We start from the raw sequence: 21,785 nt of genomic DNA, 5'->3' as shown, positions 1-21,785 counted from the left end.
TTGGAGTCAGCCGCAGCCTCTTAGCCTACCTTGCAGGCTCGTTGTAGGGATTGACTGAGGAGGGGGGGTGAACTATGGACTCCTTGGAGAAAAAGGTGGGAGATAAATGAAATAAATAAGCCTTTCTGCATAAGAAAGCTGGAGAGTCAGGTGGAGATCACCAACCTGGTGCCCAGAGATCTTGACGCAGTCGCAATTGGACCTGTGCCAGTCTCAAAGTGCGACTGACCTGCAGCCCACCCTCTCAATTCCCTCCAAGTCCACCACTGATTGTTTCCAGGAATAGCTGAAGGAGGGCAGGAAAAGGCTACAAAGGCTTTTTGTGCTTTCCCAGAGAATCTGCAAAGGAGGGTGCTCACATTGTTGGGTAAGTTCAGAGGCTGACCTCTTTGCCTTCCCTTCCAGAGTATCGCCTGTCTTTTGACCTACACTTCCCCAGCAGTGGCAGCAGCCTGCAGCTGGAAGATGCCATACGCCGCTACCTCAACAACTTCACCATCGGGCTGTGGGTTCGAAGTCAACCTGCTGCTGCTGCTGCTGGCAACCGCAAGATGTGCCTGGTCAGCTATGCGCTAAAGTGGAGGCAGCCAGAGTTTGCCGTCTTCCTCCTCTCCCCCTCTGGGCTGGAGTTCTACATCAAGGGGTAAGCAGGAGATCCCTCCACTGGCAATGATGGTTTTAAATGATGCTTCCCTCCCAGCTTTTGGTCTTGGATGTGGTTTTGAGGTTTTATGACATTTTATATGGGGTTTCTATACTGTGTGTGTGTATAATGCTATATATTACATATCTCCACAATTCTATGATTCTATGTCCTTTGCTGCCGCTCTAACTTGGGCACCAAAATGTTTCGAGCTGGTGGCGCAGCCCTCTCACCATCCCAGTTGCCAGGAAGCCACTAAGTTTCTTTGTACTCCAAATGTCCATTATGTGAGGGGGATAGCTCAGCTGGCAGAGCATGCGACCCTTAATCTCAAGGTCGTAGGTTTGAGCCCCACATTGGGAAAAAGATTTCTGCACTGCAAGGGGTTGGACTAGATGACCCTCATGGTCCCTTCCAGCTCTATGATTCTATTATCGCAGTTCCCTGTATTCTTTGGGTGTGGGAGGGAGTCGTGTGCTTTAAATGTGCTTGATGTGGATGTCGCCTCAGTTAAGGAGAGTTTCATCAACGAGCCACCTACCAAGCAATTTACAGCAATTCCAAAATTATAATTTTTGACCTCATGACTATAAATGATGTGATCTGAACAAGCCAGGAAGCTGGCATGAAATGTATTCTTTGAAATGCATTTGCTGATTTATCTGCACACATCCCAGCCTGAGCATGGAAAGGTAAAAGTGATCCACAGTGATCCATGCGACGATCATCTCCAGGCTTGACTACTGTAATTCGCTCTATGCGGGGCTGCCCTTGAAGCTGTCCCAGAAACTCCAGCGGGTGCAGAATGCTGCAGTGAGGCTCCTCACGGGGTCTCTGCCATGGGAGCATATTCACCCAGTGCTTTTCCAGCTGCACTGGCTCCCGGTGGAGTACAGGGTCAGATTTAAGGTGCTGCTTTTGACCTTTAAAGCCCTTCACGGCCTAGGACCATCATACCTACGGGACTGCCTCTCCTGGTATGCCCCACGGAGAGCCTCAAGGTCCATAAATAGCAACACCCTAGTGGTCCCGGGCCCTAAGGAAGTTAGATTACCTTCAACCAGAGCCAGGGCCTTTTCAACTCTGGCTCTGGTCTGGTGGAACGCTCTGCCTCATGAGAGCAGGGCCCTGCAGGATCTGATTTCTTTCCACAGGGCCTGTAAGACAGAGTTGTTCCGCCTGGCCTTTGGCTTGGAGCCAATTTGATTCCCTCCCTCTCTTTTCTTTTCCTTCTCCTCCTGCGATGAGGCTACATTTTAATATTTTAGTGTTTCAGTATTTTAATGCTGTATTTTAATTTTGTTTTTAAGTTGTAATCATTCAACTTGTTTTTATTATTGCTTGTAAGCCACTCTGAGCCCGGCCTTGGCTGGGGAGGGTGGGGTATAAATAAAAATTATTATTATTGTTGTTGTTGTTGTTATTAAAAGGAGAACCCAGATAGCTCAGTTGTTAGAGCATGAGACTCTTAATCTTAGGGTTGTGGGTTTGAGCCCCATAATGGGCAAAATATTCCTGCACTGCAGAGGGTTGGACTAGCTGACCCTTGCTGTCCATTCCGCTTCTATGATTCTATCACTTCTTCCCGGTTTCTCTTTGCAGGTCAGTGATGTTCAGCGGCACCCAGGGATCCTTTCTGGATGGATCCTGGCACCATGTGGCCGTCTCGGTCTCCAGCGCTCCTGGCTACCCGTCCTTCAAGGTCTTCGTGGATGGATTTCTCTGGGAGCCACACTTCGCTGAGAGTAGCAGCTTCCTGAGGAAGGGGCTCTCCCTTGGGGGGAAGCTGATAATTGGACAGCTGGAAGTGGGCAGCAGAGGTAAGTCCCTCCTTTGCTCAGAGGCTGTAGGCTTGCCCTGTGGCTGTAGTATAGAAACCCCATATAAAATGTCATAAAACCTCAAAACCACATCCAAGACCAAAATCTGGGAAGAGAGCATCATTTAAAACCCTCATTGCCAGTGGAGGGACCTCCTGCTTACCCCTTGATGTGGAACTCCAGCCCAGAGGGAGAGAGGAGGAAGAGGGCAAACTCTGGCTGCCTCCACTTCAGCGCATAGCTGACCAGGCACATCTTGCGGGAGCTGGTGGCAGCAGCAGCAGCAGGTTGACCTTGAACCCACAGCCCGATGGCGAAGTTGTCAAGGTAGTGGTGAATGGCATCTTCCAACTGCACGCCGCTGCCACCACTGGGGAAGTGTAGATCAAAAGATCCCCCCCTCAAAGGCTGGGCCCATAACAAAGACTTGGGGAAAAGCCGTAGCCCCTCCATCTGTCACCTCCATGCCCCCACATCACTGGTCCTCATCTCTGGGCAATAGGGTTCTGTCTTGGGCCCGGTCTTATTCAACATCTTTATCAACGACTTGGATGATGGACTCAAGGGCATCCTGATCAAATTTGCAGATGACACCAAACTGGGAGGGGTGGCTAACACCCCAGAGGACAGGATCACACCAAAACGACCTTGACAGATTAGAGAACTGGGCTAAAACAAACAAGATGAACTTTAACAGGGAGAAATGTAAAGTATTGCACTTGGGCAAAAAAAATGAGAGGCACAAATACAAGATGGGTGACACCTGGCTTGAGAGCAGTACATGTGAAAAGGATCTAGGAGTCTTGGTTGACCACAAACTTGACATGAGCCAACAGTGTGACGTGGCAGCTAAAAAAGCCAGTGCAATTCTGGGCTGCATCAATAGGAGTATAGCATCTAGATCAAGGGAAGTAATAGTGCCACTGTATTCTGCTCTGGCCAGACCTCACCTGGAGTACTGTGTCCAGTTCTGAGCACCACAGTTCAAGAAGGACACTGACAAACTGGAACGTGTCCAGAGGAGGGCAACCAAAATGGTCAAAGGCCTGGAAATGATGCCTTATGAGGAACGGCTAAGGGAGCTGGGCATGTTTAGCCTGGAGAAGTGGAGGTTAAGGGGTGATATGATAGCCATGTTCAAATATATATAAGGATGTCACATAGAGGAGGGAGAAAGGTTGTTTTCTGCTGCTCCAGAGAAGCGGACACGGAGCAATGGATCCAAACTCCAAGAAAGAAGATTCCACCTAAACATTAGGAAGAACTTCCTGACAGTAAGAGCTGTTTGACAGTGGAATTTGCTGCCAAGGAGTGTGGTGGAGTCTCCTACTTTGGAGGTCTTTAAGCAGAGGCTTGACAACCATATGTCAGGAGTGCTCTGATGGTGTTTCCTGCTTGGCAGGGGGTTGGACTCGATGGCCCTTGTGGTCTCTTCCAACTCTATGATTCTATGATTCCATGATTCTAAGGGGCTCTTACCACATCCCTGCATGTTGGGGCTGCATTGTAGGGACCAGCCTCTTTGTGGGTGACCTGAGTGAAGTCAACCTGTGGGACCGAGCCTTGCCCGAGGTTTCCATAAAGCAGATGGCAGCCTCAAGGACTCGGTGGAAGTTCCCTGGGAACGTGGTGAGCTGGAGCACACTGGTAGCAAAGAAGCCTTCCTCTGTGCAAATCAGCACTGCAAGCCAAGACCCAGGTAAGTGGGCTGGTGCAGCCAGATATATAAGCTAATCGCCAAATGGCACCTTAAACCTAAGTTACAGTCGCCGCAATGGAATGTCTAGGCACCAACTCCCCCCCCCCCCATGAATATTGCTTTTGTTATCATTTCTATACCGCTTTATATTTTAAAGGAAAAATCTCAAAGCGGTTGGCAACACATTAAAACATCCCATCAAAGAATTCAGAATAAAACAAATTCAAGCACCTAGGGAAATATTTCAGAACCTTTCAGTGACATTTAGCTTTCCCCATACTTGTCGACCAACTTAATTAAAAGAGCTGCTCCATAGCAGAAGCAAATCTAGGAAGCCAGTGTGCTGTAGTGGTTAGAGTGTCAAAACAGGACCTTGGGAGAACAGGGTTCAGATTCCCAGCCAGCCAGCCATGAAGCTCATTGAGTAACCTTGGAGTCAGTCGCAGCCTCTTAACCTACCTCACAGGGTTGTTGTAGGCAATGACTGAGGAGGGAGTGAACCATGGAGTCCTTGGAGGAAACGGTGGGCTATAAATGCAATAAATAAGCTCTTCTACCTACCTGCTTGGGACGCGGGTGGCGCTGTGGTCTAAACCACCGAGCCTAGGGCTTGCCGATCAGAAGGTTGGCGGTTCGAATCCCTGCGACAGGGTGAGCTCCTGTTGTTCGGTTCCAGCTTCTGCCCACCTAGCAATTCGAAAGCACATCAAAGTTCAAGTAGATAAATAGGTACCACTCCAGCAGGAAGGTAAATGGCGTTTCTATGCGCTGCTCTGGTTTCACCAGAAGTGGCTTAGTCATGCTGTCCACATGACCCAGATAAACTGTCTGCGGACAAACGCCAGCTCCCTTGGCCTATAGAGCGAGATGAGCACACAACCCCAGAGTCGTCCACGACTGGACCTAACTGTCAGGGTATCTTTACCTTTACCTTTACCTACCTGCTTAAGAAAGAAGGGCCAGCCAGATGGAGAGGTAGTTGCCAACCTGGCATCCAGAGATTGCCACATGGTCGCAACTGGACCTGTGCCAGTCACAAAACGTGCCTGGCGAATTTAAAACACTGGATGAAGCCCAGGAACAAAGGGGGAGGGGGGAGGGCAGGCAGCAGCTTGGGCTACTAAGGGGACAGTGTGATGTCACCATGTGACCTTCATCTCGGGTTATGGGAAGCAGCTTTTAGCTCCTGTGAGACATGGGATCCGGACTGAGAGGAGATATGAAAGCTATCTTCAAATATCTCAAGGGCAGTCACATGGAAGGTGGAGCAAGCTTTGTGTGCTGGTCCCGGGGGTAAGGTACCGTGAGTGTAGCAGAGTCCACACGAAGAGGGGCGAGGTCCGATGCAGAGAGCCGGGCGGGGAACAGGAACTCTGGAACAGAAGGCTGAGCAGGTAACAGGAACACCGGAGGGTCGGGAACAGGAGGCCGAGCAGGGAACAGGAGTACTGGATAGTCAGGAACAGGAAGCCGAGCAGGGATCAAGAACACAGGAAGGTCCGAAGCCAACAACGATGTTGCTCCCGCAACCTGGGGCCGGCCTGACTGGGCTTTTATCCTCTTCTAAGGTCAGGGGCGGTCCCGACCCCCAGGAGCCCCGCCTCCTCTGGCCTTAAGGCGAGCACTCCTCCTGGGGGCAACCAGTTCCCTTCGCCTCTCTGCCCTAAGCCTCTGCAGATCAGGAGAGGCCGAAGGGTTACTGGGCCCTGGAGGAGGCTCACCTGTGGCCACTGAGTCATCCAGCACCTCTGGGGCCAGAATGGTTTCACCTGGTGCCTGCTCTTGAGTTTCCTCAGCATCTAGGCCTTGCCCCAGTTCAGCCGGCCCTGGAGGCGGGGACTCCTGTGCCGGCTGGGATTCCTCCGGATCGCTTTCAGACTCGGAATCCCAGGCCATCACACCATCCCCCCTCCCAGGCCCCCCCCTCACTTGAGGGTCCGGACCTGGCTTGCTGGGGTACGCCGCATGAAACTCTCGGATGCAGGCAGGCGCGTGGACGTTGGCCGCTGGTTCCCAGGAACGGTCCTCTGGCCCATACCCCTTCCAGTCAATGAGATACTGCAGCCTTCCCCTGCGGTATCGGGAGTCCAGAATGCGTTCCACCTCGTACTCAGGCTCTCCCTGCACCAAAACTGGCTGCGGTCGGGGACGGTTCGGGTGGAACTCGTCGGGTGGGGCCACCGGACTCAGAAGGGACCTGTGGAATACCGGGTGAACCTTCAGATGTGCTGGCAACCGGAGGCGGAATGCCACAGGCGAGACCTGGTTCACGATAGGGAACGGGCCGGTGAACCGGGCGTCCAGCTTCCGCGAAGGTCGAGAAGGGTGGAGGTGGCGAGTGGAAAGCCACACCAGGTCACCGACGTGAAGTTCCGGCCCCACCTGGCGGTGGCGGTCGGCCTGGACCTTGTACGCCTCCTTGGCCTGGCGCAGCTGCTCCATCAACAGCTGTTGCTGGGACTGGAGCTCCTGAAGCCACTCTGTCACCGCAGGGACCGCAGATGCCGGCAGCACATCCGGAAACAACCGTGGATGAAAACCATAACTGGCTTGGAACGGGGTCTGCTGGGTGGACGCATTCACCGCGTTGTTATAAGCGAACTCCGCCAATGCTAGGTGGTCGACCCAGTCGTCCTGCTGGTAGCTGCAGTAACACCGGAGGTACTGTTCCAGCACCGCGTTCGCCCGTTCCGTCTGGCCATCAGTCTGTGGGTGGTAAGCAGATGAGAGACAGACCTCTGTCCCGAGGGCCTGGTGCAAAGCACGCCAAAACCGGGACGTGAACTGAACGCCACGGTCGGACACTACACGCTCAGGTAGGCCATGCAGGCGGAAGACATGCTGAAGGTACAGCTGCGCGGTTTCCTTAGCTGAGGGTACGGATGGGCAGGGGGCACAGTGCACCATCTTCGTGAAGTGGTCGGAGAAAACTAGAAGGCAGGTGCAGCCACGAGACGGGGGTAACTCCACTACAAAGTCCAAAGAAACTGTGTGCCAAGGACGTGGTGGAACCGGCAACGGCTGAAGAAGGCCGGGGGGTCGCCCGGTAGGCCCCTTGGCCCGCCTGCAGACGTCACAACCAGCGACGTAGCGAGCCACGTCGGCCTTCAAACGGGGCCACCAAAACTCACGGCTTACCAGATGGGTGGTCCGATACCGCCCAAAGTGCCCCGCCGCTGGCGCATCATGGGTCATCTGGAGAATCTCAGCCCGCAGCGGCCCTGATGGGATGTACAGGCGCCCGTGGTGCAGCAGAAGACCCTGATGCGAGACCAGCCCTGGATACTGAGGGCATGATCCTTCGGCCAGTTCCCGGAGTCGTTCCTGGGCCCAAGCGTCGACCCGCTGCTGTTCCCGCACCCGAGCCTGCAGTGGCTCAACCTCCTGGGTGGCCAGGAATGCAGCTGGTGGTAGGATCGTGGTGGGTGCTGCTTGCTGAACCGTGTCTACGTTGTCTTCGGGTTTCCGGGACAGGGCATCCGCCTTCTGGTTTTGGGAGCTAGGGATGTAGCGGATCCGGAACTGGAACCGGGAAAAGAACAACGCCCACCGGATCTGCCTTTGGTTCAACTTGCGGGTGGTCTGGAGGTATTCCAGGTTCCGGTGGTCGGTTCTCACCTCCACCGGGTGTCGTGCTCCTTCAAGATGATGGCGCCAAACCTCAAAGGCCACCTTGATGGCCAGTAGTTCCCGCTCCCACACGGTATAGTTACGCTCCGCTGGGAGGAGCTGGCGGGAATAGAAGGCGCAGGGTAAAAGTGGCGCTTCCGGTCCGTGCTGCTGAGACAAGACGGCACCGAGAGCCGTACTGGAGGCGTCAGTCTCTACCACAAAGGGTCGAGAAGGATCCGGATGTTGCAAGATTGGCGCTCTCTGGAAACAGGCCTTCAACCCTTGAAACGCCTCCTCCGCCTCCTTGTCCCAGGAAAACGGCGTCTTGGGGCGCAGTAGTCGGGTCAACGGGGTGGTGCGGTGAGCATAGTCCGCAATGAAGGTCCGGTAATAGTTGGCGAACCCCAGGAAACGCTGTAGGTCCTTGCGGTTCCGAGGTGCCGCCCATTCTCGAACTGCTGCCACCTTCCCAGGATCCATCTGCACCCCACCTGGTGAGAGTCGGTGACCCAGGAAGTCCACTGACCGCTGATGAAACTCGCACTTGCTGAGCTTTGCATACAGACGATGCTCGCGCAAGCGCTGCAGCACGGTCCGGACATGGCCTTCGTGGCACGCCGGGTCACGGGAGTAAACCAGAATGTCATCCAAGTACACCACCACGTACTTGTCTAGCAAGTCCTGGAACACGTGGTTGATGTACCGTTGGAACACAGCAGGCGCGTTGCACAAACCAAAGGGCATAACCAGGTATTCGAACTGTCCGTACCGGGTCCCAAATGCGGTCTTCCACTCATCCCCGGCGCGGATCCGAATCAAATTGTAGGCACCCCGGAGGTCTAGCTTGGTGAACACATGCGCCCCTTGCACCCGCTCCAGTAACTCCGAAATAAGGGGCAAGGGGTACCGGTCCGGGATGGTAATTTTGTTCAGGGCCCGGTAATCATGGCAAAGGCGGAGCTCCCCACATTTCTTTTTAACAAAGAGCACTGGCGCAGCAGTGGGTGAGGTAGAAGGCCTAATGAACCCACGCTCCAGGTTCTTGCGCAAGAAGTCCTGTAAAGCCTCGCGCTCTGGCTCTGTTAACGAGTATAAGCGACTCACCGGTAGAGGCGCTCCGGGCTGCAGGTCTATGCCACAGTCAAAGGACCGATGCGGCGGCAGCTGGTCTGCCCCCCGTTCCTCAAACACGTCGTGATATTCCCGGTATTCAGCGGGGAGCGTTGCAGCAACCTCCTCAGTGGGCGCAGCTGCTAGCATCTCAGTCTCAGCAGGAGAACTGGGGTCTGGGAAGTGTACAGTCCGTTTGACCCAGTCAATCCGCACATTGTGAGCCTCCAGCCAGTCCATCCCAAGCACCAGGGGGAACCGGGGCATGGAGGCAATATCCAGAGTTCGCATCTCACGGTGCTGCTGGAGGCACAGGACCAGGGGCTGGGTCTCCTGAGTGACGGCACCCGAACGCAGGGGCCGTCCGTCGATTGCCTCCACCTGCACCGGTTCTGGCTTGTTCCGAAGTGGCACCCGATGCTGGGCAGCAAAAGCAGCGTCCATATAAGAGCGGGTTGCGCCCGAATCCACCAGCGCATGGGTAAGAATCCATGGCCCTCCTGGAGGGTATAGATGAACCGGAACCATAAGGTGTTGTAATTCAATTGGTGCGGCCCCATTCTGTGCTGTTTGGGACCCCAAGTAGCCAGGGCCATCAGCTACTGTGGTCTGGTGGTTTTCCTGCGGCTGGCGTTTCTCAGGACAGGACCTTGCATAGTGTCCGCTTCCGCCACAATAGAGACATAGATTCCCCTCCCAACGCCGCGACTTCTCTGCGGGAGAGAGGCGTGGCCGCACTGCCCCAAGCTGCATAGGTTCCTCCAATGACTTAGCTGGGCCCATGGGGCTGCTGGTAGACACTGGGGCCAAGAACTGGAGGTGCCGGCGGTCCCGAGCCTGACGCCGGTCCTCTAGCCGATCGTCAATCTGTAGACTCCATTGAATAAGGGTGTCTAGCGTGGTGGGGCGTTCCATTGTGGCCAGCTGGTCCAGTATCTCATCTGAAAGCCCCTCGAGATACTGGTCCCGGAGAGCCGAGTCGTTCCAGGTCAAGTCCTGTGCCAGCAGCCGGAATTCTGTGGTGTATGCGGCCACCGTGGTCTTGCCCTGCCTCAACCGCCGAATCGCCCGGTTGGCTTGACTCCCCTTCTGGGGGTTGCGGAACGCTGCCTCCAACAGATTGCAAAACCCCCCATAGTCTGTCAGCAAGGGGGAGTCTTGCCTGAGCAGCGGCAACGCCCACTTGGCCGCCTGGTCCTTTAACAAACTAATCAAAAAATGCACCTTGGTGCGGTCGTCAGGGAAATTCCGGGCGCGCCCCTGAATATACAGCTTGGCCTGGGCAAGGAACATGGGAAAGCTGGCCGGGGCCCCATCAAATTTCTCAGGCAAGGCCACTGGGTACTTGCCAGAAGCCGGGGCGTCGGCCCCAGGAGCCGGTAGGGCGTCCAAACGCTGCTGCAGTGCCGTAATCGCGTTACTGAGCTGCTGCACGGTGTGCCTCAAAGCCTGCTTCTCCTGGGCTATTGCCAACAGTGTAGCCGCTTGGTCGGCCATGGCCTCTGACTCTTCCCGAACGCACCCCTACGAAGGGGGAGTGCGGGTGTGGCGGGAGCAAACTGTGCTGGTCCCGGGGGTAAGGTACCGTGAGTGTAGCAGAGTCCACACGAAGAGGGGCGAGGTCCGATGCAGAGAGCCGGGCGGGGAACAGGAACTCTGGAACAGAAGGCTGAGCAGGTAACAGGAACACCGGAGGGTCGGGAACAGGAGGCCGAGCAGGGAACAGGAGTACTGGATAGTCAGGAACAGGAAGCCGAGCAGGGATCAAGAACACAGGAAGGTCCGAAGCCAACAACGATGTTGCTCCCGCAACCTGGGGCCGGCCTGACTGGGCTTTTATCCTCTTCTAAGGTCAGGGGCGGTCCCGACCCCCAGGAGCCCCGCCTCCTCTGGCCTTAAGGCGAGCACTCCTCCTGGGGGCAACCAGTTCCCTTCGCCTCTCTGCCCTAAGCCTCTGCAGATCAGGAGAGGCCGAAGGGTTACTGGGCCCTGGAGGAGGCTCACCTGTGGCCACTGAGTCATCCAGCACCTCTGGGGCCAGAATGGTTTCACCTGGTGCCTGCTCTTGAGTTTCCTCAGCATCTAGGCCTTGCCCCAGTTCAGCCGGCCCTGGAGGCGGGGACTCCTGTGCCGGCTGGGATTCCTCCGGATCGCTTTCAGACTCGGAATCCCAGGCCATCACACTTTGTTTTCCCCCACTCTGGAGGGTAGGGCTCAAAGCAATGGCTATAAGTTACAAGAAAGGAGATCCCGACTAAGCATTCTGTCATAAGGAGTGCTCAACAGTGGAATGGACTTCATCTGAAGATGGTAGACTCTCCTTCCTTGAATGTTTTTAAGCAGAGGTTGGATGCTTGAATTGAGATTCCTACATTGCAGGGGGTTGGGCTAGATGACCCTCAGGGTCCCTTTCAACTCTATGATTCTGTGATTCACCACAGGCACTGTCTTCGTGTGGTTTGGGTTCCTTCGCCTCAGAGGCAAACAGTCAGCCCTGTGCACCGATCCAGAGCAGTCCCTGGTCTATATTGAGCTTGCGCTGGACCAGCGCCTCAAATGTGCTTTTTGGGGGCTGCAGCCAAATGGTCGACTCCGCAACATCGCAGACCCTCCTTCCTGTCTTCAGGTAAATGGAACTGGCACTCCCTCTCCTGAATGACGTCAGGGGATAAACTCTTTGATAGTGGTGGAGTGAGGGGTGCAGGAGGAATCGGCCACCCTATTTATTTATTTGCATTCTATGACTGCTTTTAATCTCAGTCGTCTCTTTCCAGTCTCTCAAATCTACAGGGAAAAAGCTTTTTTTATGATATTGGTTAATTTGAAGTGGTTGCTAGATCACAGCAACTCCTTTTCCAGTTTTTATTTATGTTCTTACTAAATTTTTCTTAAGTCACAGTAGAACACACAAAGAGTCTCTGTTTTCACATCACTGAATCGTTCCAACAAAGCAATATGTTGTAGGCAATAAATGGGTCACCCAGACTGCTTTCGATTCACACCCCTTAAAGCAGCTTAAATGTATACAAGCTTCTTTTTAGGAGCTGATTGGTTCTCTCTCTCTCACACACACACATTTATTTCCCCTCCGCTCCTGAGAAAAATGAATAGGAAGACAAGCAGAGGGTGGGGTCCTTTGCAGGGGGTGCCAACACCCCAAATGTTTTAGGAAAAGAAATGCAAGACTCCGGGAGTAGCTTGATAGTGCTTCAAAACAACCTGCTCTGGGATAGTTCAGGGTCATGGTTTTGAGCCCCATGGTGGGCCAAATAATCTTGCAAAACAGAGCATTGGAATACAGTGGCACCTTGGTTCTCAAACGGCTTATTTGTTGAACAAATCGGCTCCCAAATGCTGCAAACCCGGAAGTAAGTGTTCTGGTTTGTGAATGTTTTAAAGGAAGTCAACTGCAGCTTCCGCTTGGGGGAAGGAAGCTCCTGCAGCCAATCAGAAGCCGCGCCTTGGTTTTCGAATGGTTTCAGGAGTTGAACAGACTTTCGGATCGGATTAAGTTCAACAGCCAAGGTGCCACTACTGAGGAGCCTTGTGGTCCCTTCCAGCTCCACATTCTATGATTCTATGTACCTTTGGGGGGGGAAGCCCCACTTCTGCCTCTTCTGCTTATTTTCCAGCATGAACCTGAGGAGACGGACGGGGCAGCAGGAGATTCCTCACCCTGATGCTGGGGGGGGGGGGCTCTTGGCTAAGTCCTGGGGTGTTGCTCATGCATTTCAAAAAACCACCAATTAATTAATTACATTGATATACCCTGCTTCATCCGAATATCTCAGGGCAGTTCAAAAGATTAAAGAACAGGATAAAAGCACAAATAAATTGAACAGAAACAAAACAAAACAAAAACAGCCTTTAAAACACATTTAAAAGGCTGTAGAATATTAATCAGCCCACAATGTTATTTTTGTTTGTTTTTTTAAAAAAAGATATTTATTAAGATTTTCAAAATATTACAAAAAAGAAAAAAGAAAAAAAATACAAAATAAAAATAGTTAAAAACAATTCAGTCTTTCAGTCACTTATCTTTCATTTGCTTATCTCCCGGACCTCCTCACGCCTCCCTTTTCTGTATTCCAATTCAATTTGTTAGTTCAGCAAATCCCTCCCCTCTTTGTTTATCCTAGTCTTCAATCTTAAAATATTGTAACATTAGATTTTTACCATTTTCTAATATTCCCTTATAACATTACCACTAGAAACCACCACAATGTTATTTTTGGAAAGGTGAAGACTCACTGCACAGATATACATAAAAGGTCAGTGTTGTTGTTGTTTTTTAAATGCAACACAATGTTTTAAAAATGCAACAGCCCATTGAGTGCAGACTCGCTGACCAACCATTTGACTTGGTGGCAGGTAGCCTCAGTGGCAAAGGCCGTCTCTCTTCCCCTCACACCAGCTGTATACCCACCATACTTCATTTAAAACACCCCCGTTCCAAAAGGGTGTTGGGAATTGTAGCTTTGTGAGGGCTGAGCTACAGTTCCCAAGATTATTTAAAGGAAGGAGATGAGCATCAGGGATATGGCACACATGCAGCCACCAGCACTGCCGGTTTGAAGCCAGCTTGGAACAGCATCCACTGCCCTGCATTTCCCAGCTCTAGAAATTGCATTTTTGTGTGAGTGCTGCTATTTTCTTTTAGGTGTTCCTTGTCCCTTTCACAGAAAAACTACTTGCTTAGGAGTCATGAGAGTTAAATAGATTTAAGTCTGTAGTTTCGGGGTGACATCTCAAGGCAGTTTTTAAATGTTTGATTGTTTTGCTGTGTTTTTATATTCTGTTGGAAGTTGCCCAGAGTAGCTGGGACAACCCAATCTGATGGGCGGTGTAAAAATAATAAAATTATTACTAAATTATTATTACAAAGAAAGGAGCTCTAATTCCTGTGGGGTATCTCTGTGTGAGTTCTTGTGCCAGCTTGCCGATGAGCTCAGTTGTTTGTGGGGTTTCCCCCTTCAATAATTAGTTTTCAGTTACAATAAACCAATGGTAGCCTCATTATAACAATGCCAAGTTATAATACAATTATGAACCCCAGTCATTCAGATGCCAAATTATATACCATATTTTTTGCTCTATAAGACTCACTTTTTCCCTCCTAAAAAGTAAGGGGAAATTTATGTGCGTCTTATGGAGCGAATGCAAGCTGCACAGCTATCCCAGAAGCCAGAACAGCAAGAGGGATTGCTGCTTTCACTGCGCAGCGATCCCTCTTGCTGTTCTGGCTTCTGAGATTCAGAATATTTTTTTTCTTGTTTTCCTCCTCCAAAAACTAGGTGTGCCTTGTGGTCTGGTGTGTCTTATAGAGCGAAAAATACGGTAATTTAGGAGGCCTCCCATGTGCTAGAATTGATGGTTTGATGATTTACTTTGTTTCTGCGTTCCAAAATCTTATTGATCTCAATTCCATTCCATTCAAAATAACACTCCCTTATACAACAACTGCAATATTAACGGCATCCGTTCATCTTGACACATTAAATGATTTACAAATCTGTAGGTGAAGCACTCAAACTATTTCCTTATTCCTTCTGTGTTTATTATTCTGTCCATTGTGTTCCTTCCTGTCCGGTTAGCTCAGTTGTTAAAAGTGTGATGCTAATCATGCCAAGATTATGGGTTTGATCCCCGTACAGGTTCATATTCCTGCACTGCAGGGGGTTGGACTAGATGATCCAATGGGTCCCTTCCAACTCTCTGATTCTGTGATTCATGCAGGCTTCTCCCCTGTTCTCTGTGCAGGTGGCACCAGGCGGAGTCTCCTTGTTGAGCAGTTCAGACTGTTCCACGGACACCAAGAGCTCCTTTCGCCTCTTACCGGACCAGCGGCTGCAGAATCTGCACTTGGGGTTCTGCGTGTTTCAAGGAGTCATTCACACCAAGCTCTACCTGGGGAAGTGCACCCCACAGGCATTGTACTTTGTGCTGGATCGGGGTGTGTTCTTTAAAAAGTATACTTGCCCCTCCCTTCCTCCAAGGAGCTCAGGGCAGGAGACTCCTCCCTCCCCTTTCACATTTTATCTTCACCACAACCCTGCATGGTAGGAGGCTTGGGTGAGGCAGAATGACTGATACAACACCTGGTGCTTTGTTGGGGCCCATCTCACACAGCCAACAGTTTGGACTGCTTCATTTTGCTGTGGGGAGGGGTGAGCTGTGATGACCCCAGCTGGTGTGTGTGCAAAAGGAAGCCTGATGTGTTTGTTAGCAGACTTTGCAGGTTGTGTGAATTAGATTGGCGTAATCACTTACAGTTTCTGGAGTTCAAAGGCTTTATTCATGCAAGAACTATTTATAGGTTGGGCGGAGATGAGAGAGAGAAAGACATTTGTCAGGAGAGATATAGCTCAGGGTTAAGGGGCAGAGTAAACAGAGGCTACATGCAAGTGCTGACTAGATTGTTAGACAAACAGTGCCTTGTATGGTTTAAAGTAACACATGTACTGTATTAGCTGGAAATTCAGTGAGAAGAAAATGTATTTGTTTTTCTCCAACGGTGTGCACATCATGCTCTTTGCCATTTCCTCCTGCAGATGTGTACTGCCCCCAGTCCAGGGCCTGGAGATCCAGGAAGGACAAATGCCTCTTCCTTGTCTTGGATGCGGCCCTTGAGTGGAGCCAGGCCCTGAAGTTCTGCCAGAGGTTCCACGGTGGGAGCCTGGCCACGCTGAGAAGCCCACAAGATCTGGTGAGCAGTTGCTCTGGTCTGTGCACAGGGAGTATCTGAAATGGCACCCAGGGCTGCCAAGAGTCATTTGGGCCCCAGGGAAGAAAAAACAAATGGGGCCCCCACCCAGCAAGGGCTGGCCAGCTAAAAGTATTTACACAGGATATAAAATAAATTTGTAATCTCATTTTTATGTTAATAATAAACGTGATAACATTTGCTTGAATTCAATTCATTCTAGATTGTTGGATTGGATGTTTATTTTTATTTTTTAAAAAAATATATTAGGAATTTCAATTTCAATAACAATTTATCAAAAATACATCATCCTCATTTCCCCCCTCCCCTAAAAAGAAAAAGAACCCCCCCCCCAGACTTCCCTCAGCTCCTCTCTCTGGTTTCTCAGCATATACTATTCTCTTCATATTGTAAAATGTTAAAGATCCTTAATTAATCTATCAATATGTTACCAATAAAAAAAATGTGTATGTTTATTCAAAACCTGCCAAGGAGTCCAGTTCATTTTGTTGTTTCTTTAAGTACTTTGTGAAAGGTTCCCATTCTTCTTTAAAGTCACAGTTATCGTTATCACGTAGTTTGTGTGTCAATTTCGCCAGTTCCGCGTAATCCATCAGTTTCTCTTGCGACGATTCTTTGGTCGGGATTTCCTCATTTTTGATTGGCTGTTTAAATGTGTTGTCAACCACTTTGAGATTTCATTTAAAATATAAAGTCATATATAAACGAAATGAATAATAATAATGACAATAATAACAATAAATCCCACTGGGGGGAAATCTGGTGCCATTGCGGCGACTGTAAATTAGGTCTAGATCAGTTGAGTTTCTAACACTGATCACTCTGCCTCATGATAGGGCCGGCCCTACATAGGTAATGGCGCTGGGCTTCCCAGTCTAGGCTCTTTGCGCTCCTCCCAGCATCTCCTTGGCACTCAGGCCTCTCCACCCTGCTGTCTCTGGTGGCTTTGCACAGTTTGCATCCTTTGGGGTGCGCTGACCGGCAAGATCCCCACTGCGTGTTTTGACTGGCGAAGGAGAATGACCTTCTGCGTTCCTCCACAGGTCTGGCTGCAGAAAGAGCTAGAGGTGAGTGTCTGGACTGGGCTTCGCAGTGGCAGAGGCTTGTGGCATTGGGCCGATGGGGCACCCTTCAACAAAGCATTGCGGCGGTAAGTAAGAACCCCTGAGAAAGAGACTGTGGGGTGGGATGGGTGGATTGGGGCCATTTGTCTATTAAGATGGCAATCCTGTGCACACCTGCTTAGAAGTGCATCTCACAGAACTTAATAAGAACCACTTCTGAATAATCAGTCAATAAATAATAGAAGCAGCTATAGTGCAGAGATTGAACACACTCGCTGCCAAGTCATCTTGCCATACAAGATGACCATACATGCCGTACAAGAACCCAGTAAGGTTGGCCACTATCATTGTCACCATATTGCATGTGGGGGAAGGTATGGGGAGAGGCTGCAGCTGGGAGAGAGTTAGTTTATCATAAGCAACTTTCAAAAGAGTTCTATTTTTATTTAATTACTTTTTATTATTGTATTGTATGTTGAAAAGTCTCAACCCCCCAAAAAAATTATCAAAGGAGTTTGAGGTCTCCTCAACGTTCAGAGGAGCTGTTTCATTCACCAGGCTTATTTTTGCCTGGATCTAGCAATTGCAAGTCTTGAACAACTTGCTTTGATTTCCAAGAAGGTTGTCTGAGAAACATGGGACTGAAGCCAAGCCAAGGGGACGAGATGTAAAAGTGAGCACCTCAAAAGGGCACAAGTCAGCAGGCCTGCCAGGCGCCGTCTCTGGCTTCCCTCACCCTCTCTCATTCTCTTTGGGGCCAGCTTTGCTCTCTCACAGGGTCCCTCGGACATAGAAACCTGCATGCTGGCCCTGAGCTCCGGCTTCCTGAAGGCTGAGCCGTGCCACAGGCCTCACCGCTGGATATGCCAGGCCTCCCACCAGAGTGGTAAGCAGAGCTGCTTTGGGCTGCAGACATTTTTCATTTCATAGAATCCTAGAGTTGGAAGGGACCCTGAAGGTCATCCAGTCCAACCCCCTGCAACACAGCTGTCCCATACAGAGATTGAACCTGCAACCTTGGCATTAGCAGCACCACACTCTAACCAGCTGAGCTATCCAGGCTGAGTTTTCATTTTGGTATTTATGGGGCATTCCTGAATTGCAGGGGGTTCGACAAAATGACAACAACAACAACAACAACAACAACAATTTTTATTTATACCCTGCCCTCCCCAGCCAGAGCCAGGCTCAGGGTGGCTAACACCAATAAAATCACAGTAAAAACATAATAGTGGAAAGAGAGAGGGATCTTTTTTAAAAAAAATACAGGTTAAAATGCAATTTAAAATGCAGCCTAATTTTAGAATAGCCGATAAATCAAGACCATAAGGGGAGGGAAACATAAGAGTCGGACTGAGTCCAAACCAAAGGCCAGGCGGAACAGCTCTGTCTTGCAGGCCCTGTGGAAAGATGTCAAGTCCCGCAGGGCCCTAGTCTCTTGTGACAGAGCGTTCCACCATGTCGGGGCCAGTGCTGAAAAGTCCTTGGCCCTAGTTGAAACCAATCTAACCTCCTTGAGGCTCGGGACCTCCAAAGTGTTGTCATTTGTGGACCTTAAGGTACTCCATGGGGCATACCAGGAGAGGCGGTCCTGTAGGTACGTGGGTCCTAGACCACATAGGGCTTTAAAGGTCAAAACCAGCACCTTAAACCTGACCCTGTACTCCACCGGGAGCCAGTGCAGTTGGTAAAGCACTGGATGAATGTGATCCCGTGGCAAGGACCCCGTAAGGAGCCCTCGTGGTCCCTTCCAACCCCACAATTCTATGATTCTCCCCTCCCCTCAGGCTCCTACATGACCTTCCTTGAGAAGTCCTTCTATGGTGCGCCCTCCTTGGACCTGAGCTTCCCTTCGCTGGAGGCTGCCAAGCGGCAGTGCTCTGCCTTGGGCACGGGGTGTGATGCCGTGGTCAGCTCCGCAGGGGGCCACCGCCTTGCCAGGGGGACACGCCTTGTGGCCCTGGAAGACCCTGACGCCAGTTCGGCTGCTGCCGTGCATGTCAAGATGAGCTGCCGGCCCGGCTTCTCTGGCCAGGACTGCCAGTCGATGTGCCCCCGGTGTGAGCCAGGCCTGAGCTGCAACCCGCTGACGGGCCTCTGCGATGGATTCCTGCGCTACAGGGAGGCAGCCGGTATGTGCATCTCAAAGCAGTGGGCTAATGGGGCTCTCCTCCAAGCCGTCCCTAATGCAGCCACCCTCAATCCCATGCAAAAAAAGGTCACATTTGGAGAAACAGGGTTAAACCAGTCGTGGCACTGCCTCCAACCGCCAGCCCTGGAGCCCTGAGAAGAAGGAGGGCTGGTGGCCTCGTTTGGCACCATGGAGCCCTTCAGACCTTCTGCTGCTCCCCCCTCCCCATAACCTCCCTTGTCACCTGTTTGCTCCCTTGCCCCAGTGCAAATGGAATTGAAGCTGCCTTCAAGCTTGTAGCTCTTCCAGAATAATAATAATATTTTTTATTTATACCCCGCCCTCCCCAGCCATGGCCGGGCTCAGAGCGGCTTGCCAGGAAGCATCATGCCTTCTGACTTAAAAACCCTGCTCCTGAGTGCCAGGAGCCAGGGGGCACCCTGCAGTTACTTGGTACACAAGGGTGTGTGGTTGCCGAGTAACCCCCTGGCACCGCGGTCAGCTAGTAATGACCAAACCCCTTTCCCTAGCGGCTTATGCCTCTCTGAAGTGCCTGCCCCTGGATGACTGGGTGTTTGAGCATGGAGCCTGCGTGTCCTTGGAGCACTACAGCAGGCAGGACGAAGCAGCCTCTGCTTGCCAGAGGTACCTGGGTGCTACCGTGCAGAAGGTCAAGGTGAGATGGGGTCCCTGCTGGAGGCTGGGGGTGGGGGAGGTTCTGGTGAACTTCTCACATTGGAACCACCATAATTTGACTTGACTAGAGTTGAGAGGGACCCCAATAGCCATGGAATGGGTGTGCTATGCCAACCTCCTGGAGATGGGCTGTGGGAAGGGGTCCTGGGTAGTGCTTTCTTTCTAGGAAAAAGGTGCCGGAAATTTTGCCCTGGCTGCAAAATTTCCTCAGGGCCAGGAAAAACAAGTACATGTAAAACAATTACATGATTTACTGGAACTTCATTGAGATCTTGGTATATAGTAAAGGTAAAGGGACCCCTGACTGTTAGGTCCAGTCGTGGCCGACTCTGGGGTTGTGGCGCTCATCTCGCTTTATTGGCCGAGGGAGCCGACGTACAGCTTCCAGGTCATGTGACCAGCATGACTAAGCCGCTTCTGGCGAACCAGAGCAGTGCACAGAAATGCCGTTTACCTTCCCGCCAGAGTGGTACCTATTTATCTACTTGCACTTTGACGTGCTTTCAAACTGCTAGGTTGGCAGGAGCAGGGACTGAGCGACAGGAGCTCACCCCGTCGCGGGAATTCGAACCGCCGACCTTCTGATCAGCAAGTCCTAGGCTCTGTGGTTTAACCCACAGCGCCACCCGCTTCCCTATCTTGGTATATAGAGATGCATAATATATAACTTGCTGCATTATGCATGCCTATTTTTACCACAGGGGTAACACTGCCCAGCATTTTGCCAGGACCTGGGCTCACATCTCCTTCCCCAAGCCCTGGAGGCATTTGCCCAGCTTAGGGAAGAAGGCACAATGCTCTAAGGGGGTCTGCCCGGCTTTGGGAAGGAGGCAGCAGGGCTCCAGAATCCTGTCGCAGCCTCCTGCCTCCTTGGGAAAGGAGGCGTGATGCTCTGAGGGGTCCAAGAGCCCTTCCTCCTCCTCCCCTCCAAAAAGGTGATGGCTTTGTGTACCATTGTGTCCCACCAGGAAAAAAGCACTGATCCTGGGACAGGCAAAGTACTTTGAACCTGACATGCCTGATCTCTCCTGCAACCTCCCCTGGTCTTGCCCCAACCAACCTGGCCAGGGATCAAGGGGGCGATGATGGGAGCCCAGCAACATCTGACTGCCCCACAGGCTAAGCTGCCCCACCTCTCCCCTTTCTTTCTTTTTTTTCAGGCCAGGGCTGCCTTTGCTGGTGGCGAAAGAGGAGGCTCAGAGCCAGGCAGCTTCCGCTGGGCTTGCCAGCGACCTGAAGGTGGGAGTATGCTCTGGGGAGAAAAGATGATGATGAGAATTTATTAAATTTGTATACCGCAGGTCTCAGGGCGGTTCTCAACATAAATAATAATAATAATAATAATAATAAATTTTATTTATATCCCGCCCTCCCCAGCCGAAGCCGGGCTCAGGGCGGCTAACAACAGCAGCATCAATGGCAACAACCATCCTTGTGAGGCCCCACCCTGGGCCAGATAGTAAGTGGCAGGAGCAGTCCTTGTGAGGCCTGTCAGGCCCTCCCTAGGCCAGGTGGTAAGTGGCAAGAAGGAGCAGGGCCCTCAGGCACTCACCACAGGGGAGTCTTCCTGGGCAGCAGAGCAGTCCTTGTGAGGCCCCAGGCCCCGCCCCAAGCCAGGTGGTAAGTGGCAAGAGCAGGGCCCTCAGGCACTCACCACAGGGGAGTCTTCACAATATACATAATAAAAACAAGAACAACCCAATATTCCCACTGGCTCCCCAATACATTTTAAAAGGGCTTTGGATGTCAGTCAGCCAAAGGCCTGGTTAAGGAGGAACATTTTTGCCTGGCACCTAAATCCCCACTCAATCTGTCTTTGATGCACTGAGGGGCTTAATGCCAACGTATCCTTATAGCGGAGAGGTGGGGAATGTGAGGGGTCTTTTGCCCTTTGTCACACTTCAGGGGACGCCCCCGGGAGCTGAGTTCCAGGCTGCATACACACCTTATATTTAAAGCACATTATCCAATGTACCCTGGGAACTGCATGTTGTTAAGGGTGCTGGGGGGGGGGGGTTCTAGCTCTGTGAGGGATAAACTACAGTTCCCAGTTTTCGGGTGGAGGAAATGTGCCTTAATTCGCCTTGTTCTGTACATTGCCAGGAAGAGCTTTCACTTTATTTCTCCCGCTTCATGGCATCCCCACACAGATGTGGACCTGCCATCTTTCAGGGAGAAGCTGCTCCTTCCTCAGCAGGGCTCGGCCCCCCAGCAGAGGCGAGCGTCACTGCAGGAAGCCAAGGACGCCTGCTACCTGCGGAAGGAGGGCTGCACGGGGCTGCTGAG

General features: G+C 51.6%; 2 protein-coding genes across 6 annotated transcripts in view; both read left to right on the top strand.

Annotated features, from left to right (window-relative positions):
- Positions 1-16,895, top strand: part of LOC310698994 (uncharacterized protein) — a 34,247-nt gene extending 17,352 nt beyond the window's left edge. For 2 of the 5 annotated variants that reach the window (XM_083520586.1, XM_083520585.1), the window contains exons 10-16: positions 406-643; positions 2,246-2,463; positions 3,974-4,162; positions 11,326-11,510; positions 14,645-14,837; positions 15,436-15,590; positions 16,652-16,891. In XM_083520586.1, the coding sequence (XP_083376712.1) occupies positions 406-643; positions 2,246-2,463; positions 3,974-4,162; positions 11,326-11,510; positions 14,645-14,837; positions 15,436-15,590; positions 16,652-16,762 (1,289 nt within the window). In that variant the 3' untranslated portion in view covers positions 16,763-16,891. Of the gene's footprint in view, positions 1-405; positions 644-2,245; positions 2,464-3,973; positions 4,163-11,325; positions 11,511-14,644; positions 14,838-15,435; positions 15,591-16,651 lie in introns of all 5 variants that reach the window. The other 3 variants (XM_083520587.1, XM_083520583.1, XM_083520584.1) reach the window with 3 other exon arrangements.
- A 313-nt stretch (positions 16,896-17,208) lies between these two features.
- Positions 17,209-21,784, top strand: LOC310698993 (uncharacterized protein; the record flags this gene model as incomplete). The annotated part of the gene is made up of 6 exons (XM_083520582.1): positions 17,209-17,558; positions 18,460-18,804; positions 19,334-19,479; positions 20,660-20,738; positions 21,650-21,716; positions 21,763-21,784. Exons 1-6 carry the CDS (start codon positions 17,474-17,476, stop codon positions 21,782-21,784), a joined length of 744 nt encoding a protein of 247 aa, XP_083376708.1. The 5' UTR covers positions 17,209-17,473.
- Between the last annotated feature and the right edge of the window lies 1 nt (position 21,785).

The sequence above is a fragment of the Podarcis liolepis genome, assembly GCF_965112155.1.
Source record: "Podarcis liolepis genome assembly, contig: HAP1_SCAFFOLD_149, whole genome shotgun sequence".
Lineage (NCBI taxonomy): Eukaryota > Metazoa > Chordata > Lepidosauria > Squamata > Lacertidae > Podarcis > Podarcis liolepis.
The sequence above is the reverse complement of the archived record's forward strand: the minus strand, read 5'-3'. Positions and strand labels throughout refer to the sequence as shown.